Raw genomic sequence first — 8,698 nt, forward strand, 5'->3', positions numbered from 1 at the left:
ATTTCTTCCTTCTTTCCCTCTTTCTGACCTCCTCTGCACTGCCGAGGTGAACATCACCCTTAAGAGGAAGCCTGAGCTTTGCAGAGTGAGGCTGGAGGCTTTGTTCTACGCCAGACCCCAACCCCTGCCATCACCAGCCCTGTCTGGAAGGTGCACTCAATTCCAGGTCCACAGGGCGGCAGCACAGCGCCAGACATCAGAGTAAGGCCAGCCTTGGGGAACCTGGTTGTACCTGGGTCCCAGCTGCAGAAGCTTCTCCAGGGCTTCTGGATTCCACACACTTGCTGTGCTTCTCAACTGTTTCCTCCTTTGCCAAACACATTCAGCTTTAGTGTGCAGTCCTGAAACCACGTGTTAAATGCAGTGGGGGATGCTTCAGAGCAATAAGTTTTGGAGTGCTTTGGTATGCAACAGCTGACAGCTGAGCCCCAGAATACAGAAAAGGGGGACAGGAAAGAGCCAAGGGTCAGATTCCGGGAGTATGCATGAGGGGTCAGCAGCTTGAGAGGCAAAAAAGAAGGGGTTCATGGACAGATAATCAGAGCTTCTGGCTGACTGGACATTGAATATGAGGGAAAGAGTCCAGGAGCCCTGTGCATGCTCACCCCGAAATCTCTGTCCGGGGGAAAAAGGCCTCCCATCCTCTCCCAGGGCTCTTCAATTCTTTTGTCCAGTCTCTCAGTTTCAGTCTCTGTCTGTCCCTCTTTCTGTCTCTTTCTCTGACTCTGTGTGTCTCTCTCTGTCTGTGTCTCTCTGTCTCTGTCTCTGTCTCTCTCTCTCTCTCTCTCTCTCTCTCTCTCTCTCCTCACTCTCTTCCTGATGCCTCCCTTTCCTATGGACTGCCAAAACCCAATAACAGAAAGGTCGCTTTTTGCATACTTCTCTCAAATTCCTCAGGGCTTTTTCAGCGGAAATTTACTTCCTCTCACGCAGGGAGATTCTGGCTTTTCTGGCCCAACAGAGTGAGAAGGTGGAGTTACCTCTAACAGACGTGAGAGCGGAACGTTGTCCCGCCTCTGGGGTGCTGCTGGGAGGCTGTGTGGGGTGTGGACGGGACGGCACTTTGGATTTCTGGCAGGAGATGTGAATCTGGGGGCCAGGAACCCTTCCTGGTACTAAAGCCCTGATACTGAAGATCATAGGGGGAGGGAGGGCGAGGGTGCCAGCCACAGAGCAAACGCAGCTCAGGCGCGGGTCTCCTGGCCGGACACCTGCAAGGCAATGAGGAGAGAGAAGCAGGCAGTGCACGGTTCTGGGAGCCAGGCGAAGAATGGATGGAGGAAGGGGAGGCAGGAGAGGTCGGGAACCCGGCGGTGGCGCGGCCCTGGGCGCGCTTGGCCTTCCGCGCTGACCCTTCTCTGGCTAGCGAACCTCGCTCAGCACAGGATTTCCACTCCTTATACACCGGGGTTCTGGATAAAGGCCCACCGAAGGGAAGACCAGGCCGCTACGTCCCACCCCGCCCGCCGATCCCTCCGGCTGAGCCTGGGCGCCCCTCCCACACACCATCGAGGCCGAGTCCTCCGCCCTGCCTAGAGCGCCCCGGAAGTGACCTGGGGAAGCCCTGGAGGCGCGGACCGGCGGAGGGCAGCACTTCCGGCCGGCTGCGGCGGCCCGGTGCACTCAGGTAAGTGGAGGCTGGTGCGAGGTAGGCTGGTGGCGACGCCTCCCGCGGGCCGGCCAAGTTGATGCAGCCGCGCGTGTCGCGGGCTTGCAGGCCCGGCCTCGGGTCCACGACCCTGATCCCGCTGCTCCGCGTCGAACAGTCTGCAGCGCCCTCCCGGAGGCGCGCATCCGCCGGCCCTGACCGGGGTTCCCTCCTCCTGCACAGGGTCTCGTCCCCCGGGGGCCTAGCCCCGAGGAGAAATGAGGCTTCGCCCTTGTAGTTTTCCTGTCTGGCTTTCCCAGGTCCAGCACCGATCGTGGTCCCAGAAGGGAGCTGCTTTCACAAGCCCCGCGGGGACCGGTCAGTCCCTCTTTGGATTCCCTCCTTCCGGAATCGGGTGGATGTAAACTCCCACTGCCCGTTGACACCCTCGTCTGGCCCGGCTCATGCTGACCCCGATATTTCTCTCTGGGCAAAAGGACTCCCACCGTTCTCCCAGAACCCCAGTGCTTTGGCCCCAACTCTGACCTCTTAGTCCTCCCAGTCTGTTGCCTACCCTTTGGACACAGGCAAATAATACTTTTAAGTCAGTAGTGGTTGCATGGCCTTAGGGTGTCAGTGCTTCCCTGGGAACTGCCAGGCAAGAAACCGCTTGACTTACTGCGCCATGTTATCCATTTGCTGAGAGATTTGTTTTTAAGCATCTGAATTTCACTCCTGAAGTAAATGTGTAGTCTTGCAAGCCGAACAACAGGGTTTTCAGCCATGTCTGTCACCGGACACCTATCTGCATCCCAAGCATGAAGAGATGCCCACAGTGAGCCCATTTCTGGGGCCAGATCTCTCCAGGAAGCTTGTCAGCCTCACAAGGTCCTGTGGAATTCCATGTCTTATCTCCCTTGTTTCATTTGAAAAATCCCTTCAAGGGTGCAGTGTAACCTTGGCTTCCCTTCTGTTCCCCACAGTGATGTGCATATACCATACTGTGTTCAGTGCTAGGCAGTATATACGCTACCCTTCCCATTCAGTAAATGGAATTTTGTCCGTCAGGACCACTGACTTTTGCAGATACGGAGGCTGACTCAGGAAGGAACCCTCCCCAACTAAACTGACTGGTGACAAGCCTGGCTTATGTCTTTGGAGCGCTTACAATGTGTGAATAAATGTCTCATTTCTCTTGTGATGTGCTCATCCATGTGCTGTACATATAGCTAACACTCTGGCCTCAGGACTGCTGGAAGTTGGATGAATCAACCAGATAAGGCTTAGGAGGGGTTGAGCTGCTGAGAGTCGTCTGATGCGCATGTAATGCACATGTGATAAGATCTCTGGTACTGCTGCTTCTGTGGAATTCTGCCCCTGTGGTCTCTGAGTTATCCACCACACAGAACAGATCTCTTGTTCCTTGTGACGCTTTCTAGTAGGAATATCGTGGGCTCCTCTCGTAACTTTTTTTTTTTCTCTTCTTTCCAGTTTCTGAAGGGCTGTGGGTGAGACACTATTGTTGACCCTGGAGAGGCATTCCCAGCTCTTACTGCAAAAGCTCCATTAACCTGAAAGCTGGCACTGTTTGAGGGAGCTTTGTTGCTGTCTGCAGAGAGGATCCAGGGTCTAGCCGTGGAGCAGTCCATGCAGTGTGACGCTGGTCACCTGACACAGGCCACCTGTCCTGCAGAGACCTGGTAACAGACCATGTTGCTAAGAGCCAACTCCTGAGCTTGCTGAAGTCCAGACACTGAGGGAAGGCTGAGGCAAGCGGAGCCGCAAGTGGAAGGCAGAGCCAATGAGGCACTGGGCTTGAACCTGGAATCAGCAGATCAGCCAGAACAGAGGGGAGAGCGAAAGAGTGAGGCAGGGAAGGAGTACTGCTACATCAGGCCACCCTCTGCCCCATGGCCTCCAAGCAGAATGCTGCAAAGGGCAGAGGGGAAAAGCGGAAGCGGGTGGTGCTGACCCTGAAGGAGAAGATTGACATCTGCACGCGCCTAGAGCGGGGAGAGAGCAGGAAGGCCCTGATGCAGGAGTACAATGTGGGCATGTCCACCCTGTATGACATCAAGGCTCACAAGGCCCAGCTGCTCAGGTTCTTTGCCAACTCAGACTCCAGACAGGCGCTGGAGCAGCGGCGCACTCTGCACACGCCAAAGCTCGAGCACCTGGATCGGGTGCTGTATGAGTGGTTCCTGGTAAAGCGCGCTGAGGGTGTCCCCGTGTCAGGCCCCATGCTTATTGAGAAGGCCAAGGACTTCTACGAGCAGATGCAGCTGACTGAGCCCTGCGTGTTTTCTGGAGGATGGCTTTGGCGCTTTAAAGCCAGGCATGGCATTAAAAAGCTAGATGCATCCAGTGAGAAGCAGGTAGCCGACCACCAAGCAGCGGAGCAGTTCTGTGGCTTTTTTAGGAGCTTGACTGCTGAGCATGGGTTGTCCCCTGAACAGGTTTACAGTGCCGATGAGACTGGCCTTTTCTGGCGGTGCTTGCCAAATCCCACCCCAGATGGTGGGGCCATGCCCAGCCTCAAGCAGGGCAAGGACAGACTGACTGTCCTGATGTGTGCCAATGCCGCAGGCTCCCACAGAATCAAACCCTTGGCCATTGGAAAGTGTGGCCCCAGGGCTTTCAGGGGCATCCAGCACCTACCTGTTGCCTATAAGGCCCAGGGCAATGCCTGGGTGGACAAGGAAATTTTCTCAGATTGGTTCCATCACATCTTTGTTCCCTCGGTGCGAGAGCACTTCAGAACGATAGGCTTGCCGGAAGACAGCAAGGCCATTCTGTTGCTGGACAGCTCCCGGGCTCACCCTCAGGAGTCTGAGTTGGTGTCTGATAACATCTTCACCATTTTCCTGCCTGCCAGTGTGACCTCCTTAATTCAGCCCATGGAGCAAGGTATTCGAAGAGACTTCATGAGGCACTTCATTAGCCCTCCCGTCTCCCTGCAGGGCTTCCATTCCCGCTACAGCATGAACGATACCATTTTCAACGTGGCCTGTGCATGGAATGCTGTGCCCAGCCAGGTGTTCAGGCGGGCCTGGAGGAAGCTGTGGCCTGCAGGTGCCTTCACTGAAGGCTCATCTGAAGAGGAGGAAGTGGCAGCAGAGCACTGCACCTCTAAGCCTCACCATAAGACTTTCGCACACATCCTTGAGCTGGTGAAAGAGGGCCCCTCCTGCCCAGGCAGCAGGCTTCAGAGCCTTGAGGCAGAGGAGCAGGGCACAGCTGGGAGGGAGCTAGGTGAGGCGCACCCTGCTGTGTTACTAGCCCGGGCAGATGGGCATGCAGAAGAAGGGAAGCGAGGCTGCGACGAGAATGATGAGGCAGCCTGGGAGCAGGCGGCAGCGTCCTTTGAGGCTGTTGTGCGTTTTGCTGAATGGCAGCCCTGCTTCACCGTGCAGGAGGTGGGGCAGCTGCACCAGCTGCACTTTGCATTCAGGCGACAGTGGCAGCTGAGGCAGCAGCAGATTGCTTTGAGAGCAGTGGTCAAAATTGAGGCTCTCCAGGAGTGCCCTGCTGGGAGCGCAGCCCCAACCCGCTCAACCCGCTCCCCCTTGCCCTGCTCGTCTGCAGCAGGTGATCAGTGATAACACCCTGCAGCTCTGGGCTCCCTAGGGTGGGCACGCTCCAACACCCAGAGCTTTCTCCAACTGCTGTGTTACTCAGGAGGGCCTGGCCCCATGTGTGCCAGCTGACCAGGGTTTTTCAGTGTAACTGGCCATGTGACCTAAATGGGAGGAGACCTGCAAGGAGACCCCCCTCACCCCATCTTCTGTAGCTATAGCCAGGCTAGGCCATATGTGTCAACGGCAGGGTATGTCTGCCCAAGAGAAGAACACCATGCAGGCCTCCAAAGGTTGGTGGATTGGGAGGGTGGGCATTCCTGCGTGGGGTGGACCCCGAGCCTGGTACATGAGAGCAAGTTACCAGTGACCATGACTCAGTTCATCATGCCCAATGTAGCCCACTCATGGCTGCACAGCAATAGACAAGTCACCCTCTTCCAGGTGCCTACGTAAGCCATGGTCCTAAAGAGACTAGTGTCCCCTGTGGCCAGCAGGCCCCCAGCTCAGGCCCAAGCCATACTGCGCTGATGTGAGGTGACTTCTTGTATGGCTAGTTGGCCAGGTCCTCTCATTCCTAGAAATGATGGATACTGCAGTGTTTTCAGCCTGTGGTTCAGAGGCCAGCACAGAGTTCATATACTCTCACCGCGTTTCCTGGTTGCAGCCTTCATGATGCGAGAGCTTGATGAGGCATTCAGACGTTAGTCCTGAGTTTGCACTGAGCATGCTAAAACAGGCTGCTGGTTGCCCCAGCGGTGTCGGAGCACTCATCCTCAGCTGGTAACAGGTTAGTGGTACTCCCAGGAAAGGCATGTCCACATCATTGGTTTTTACAGAGGCCTTTGTGGAAGGATGCAGTCAACGATTCCCGCAGACCACGTAGCTGATTTGTAGCCTCCTATTTTAGGCTCCCTAGCACCTGTACCTGTGGTTCCAGAAGGCCCTTTGTCCATGGTCATTAGTATCTCTGAATGTACACGAAATAGTTGTATTTTTCTATGTTCTTTCACTGGTTTCCCCAAACTCCACTCCCTGTTAGATTCAGGTCATGGCAGCTGAATCGGCACGTGGTTTTCTCTCCAGCATTTGCTAATTGTTCCACCAAGGCTTTTGCTCCCAGGATCCTGTGAGAACCAAGGGGCCTTAGGGGAGCATGTTTGCCTTTTCCGTGTGTCCAGACACTGAGGCCGTGGTCATCGCCTCCGTAGTACTGGTGGCCATGTGTGTTTCTTGCTCTAAAGGCATGTGTGAAGACTATAAACATCCGATCTCAAAGATTTTGTGCTGGTTCTTTGGGCCTCGCTGCCTCAGGTCGTGCTGCTGCCCCAACATTTGCTTCCCATGTCCAAGCTCATACCCCCACACACTGTACTTTGTGACATTTGTGGCTCTCAACACAGATGTGAATTGCAGCTGCTTGAGGTGCTGCCAGAGGTCAGAGGTCAGGGTCACTGATAGCTGGCAGCACAGAAGGACAGATATACCCACAAGATGGGATGTGTGCCCTCAGAAAGGGGGCGGTGGGACTGCTGGAGCTCTGGCAGTGCTGCCGGTCGCTTGTGCATGGTCTGTGCCCCTCTGAGGACCAGCTCTTTCCCTCATGACTTGCTCCTGTTTAGTGGGCTGTATTCTGACTGGTCAGAATCATGCCTGGCTTCAGAGCACCCCTCCTTTCAGAACCAGCTGGGGGAGCAGCCCCTCCAGCTGATCCTTTGTGCTCTCCTGAGGTTTCTTGGAGGAGTAGGACCCGGACCCTACACCCTGCCTCCCCAACACTGAATGGGTATCTGGGGGTACTCTACAGGACGTCAGGTGTGTGTGTACTGTGGAGGCCCAGAACTGCTGCTCACCTGGGCCCAGGTGCCCCACAAGCACACCTGTCCCTGCTACCTTCTAGGTTCCTTCCAGAGCCTCCTGTGCCCTCTAAACACATTTGTCCTTGTGACCAGCTTCTAGAAGCTCTTAACTGCAGGATGGGTTAGCCTCAGAGTCTCCAGTGTTATGGACCTACTGTGCCAGGTGCTGGGACATCTGGTGGGGCCCCGTCTCCCCCTTGCCTACAGTGCAAGGAAGGCTTTCGGGAAGCCCCTGACTTCCCTAGAGCAGAGTGAGATGCCTGGTCCCATTTAAATGCTTTCCCTTCTTACCCGGGAGCCCAACTGAGTTGCCCCACGGCTTACAGTGGCCTAAAGCAAACCCCATATCCTACTGGCAGGTTCTGCATGCAGTCCCCTTAGAATCCCTGGCTGCTCCCTAATTGTAGAACCCAACCCTGCTCACCTTTGGGTGCCTCCCAGCAGCTAGGACATGGTGTGTGTTTGCTGCTAGTGGAAGGCCCTAGGAGGTGGCCCACATTCTATGGTCCCTTCTCCCTACAGACACTTCCCATGCACTTGTAAAAGACCTGCTGTAGTGTCATTGAGAATACTGCAGGCCACATCCTGAGAGATCTGTGTACGAGTGCTGAGCCCAGCTTCCTGAAGGTTGGGATAGCAGCACCCCGAGGGGGTCCTCGGGAGTGCCGGGGTGGAGCTGGCCACTGCTCTCTGGGGTCTCAAGGAGTCTCCGTTCTCAGTATGCTCTCTAGTCAGCTGGCTGAGGGTTGCACCTGCCGGTGCTGCCGCAAGAGTCTAGGGAGGGGGTTCAGTGTGCTGGGAGGTTGGGACTCCATAGTGCGGCTCTTCTCAGGTAGGACAAGCAGCTTGTAACTCTGGAGTGCCAGGTGGAACACGGAGGCCAGGCACCCACTCACCTGTCGGACAGGTAGGTGCGCTGTGAGGGTCTTTGGCCCGGGAGTTAGTGTTTAGAGCACTGGGGCCTACTCTGCCTGGCCTGCCTGGTCTTCTGCAGATGGCAGCTAGTGGGAGGCAGATGCCCCATGCCTGAGGGAGCCTGGAGTTCCTGTTGGGTACAGCGGCAGACATGCCCTGGTGCGGGCCGTCTATGAGGGCGCATCATTCCATAGGGCAAGCCACTGTCTGTAGCAAGGAGTGTGGGAGACCACGGTGCTTGTCCCATGGATGGAGGAGGGCAGCCAAGTTTGGCCAAACCAAGGTGCACCCCTGGGACATCTGTGGGAGCACCCGGCTGCTCTGAGACGCCACAGGCACATTGTGTGTCCTGATACACAAAAGAGCTTTGTGTGTGTGTCGGGGGGCGGGGGGATACAGGCGGGGTTTCTGGGAACAAGTGTCAGGATTAGATGGACCTCTGGCGTGGCTCAGCATGAATCCATGAGGGATAGGCGGAGGGCTGAATAGCAAGCAGAGCCACTTGCTCAGCACCCGCAATGTTCACCACGCTGGCCTGGAAGTGGGAACAGGGTTCTCAAGCCTTAAATGTCAGTGGTCAGACAGTGAGAAGCACCACGACCTGGGTGGACAGGGTAGATGTCTTTGTTATTTAAGCAGAGAGGCCTCTGAGGGTGCAGTGGTGGCATTAAGAGAGGAGGGATCCCTGGGCCCTGCCCAGAGGCCCCTGTGGAGATGTGGAGCTAAGAACTTCTGCCCCACAGCAGCTCTGGGTAGGGCTC

At 56.0% G+C, this 8,698-nt stretch overlaps 1 protein-coding gene across 3 annotated transcripts; it reads left to right on the forward strand.

Moving 5' to 3' along the window:
• The first annotated feature begins 1,532 nt into the window (after positions 1-1,532).
• Positions 1,533-6,435, forward strand: Jrk (Jrk helix-turn-helix protein). Of its 3 annotated transcripts, none has more exons than XM_004638981.2 (2): positions 1,533-1,627; positions 3,080-6,435. In XM_004638981.2, exon 2 carries the CDS (start codon positions 3,499-3,501, stop codon positions 5,185-5,187), a length of 1,689 nt encoding a protein of 562 aa, XP_004639038.1. In that variant the 5' UTR covers positions 1,533-1,627; positions 3,080-3,498; the 3' UTR covers positions 5,188-6,435. The 3 variants fall into 3 exon arrangements, with proteins under 3 accessions (XP_004639038.1, XP_023579770.1, XP_023579771.1); XM_023724002.1 differs by lacking the exon at positions 1,533-1,627 and adding an exon at positions 2,324-2,476; XM_023724003.1 differs by lacking the exon at positions 1,533-1,627 and adding an exon at positions 2,841-2,898.
• Positions 6,436-8,698: the final 2,263 nt, after the last annotated feature.

The sequence above is a fragment of the Octodon degus genome, unplaced genomic scaffold (assembly GCF_000260255.1).
Source record: "Octodon degus isolate 3935 unplaced genomic scaffold, OctDeg1.0 scaffold00104, whole genome shotgun sequence".
Classification (NCBI taxonomy): domain Eukaryota; kingdom Metazoa; phylum Chordata; class Mammalia; order Rodentia; family Octodontidae; genus Octodon; species Octodon degus.

Excerpts from the sequence above, each read along its gene's own strand:
- Jrk (XM_004638981.2), top strand. The coding sequence starts at position 3,499 with ATGGCCTCCAAGCAGAATGCTGCAAAGGGCAGAGGGGAAAAGCGGAAG.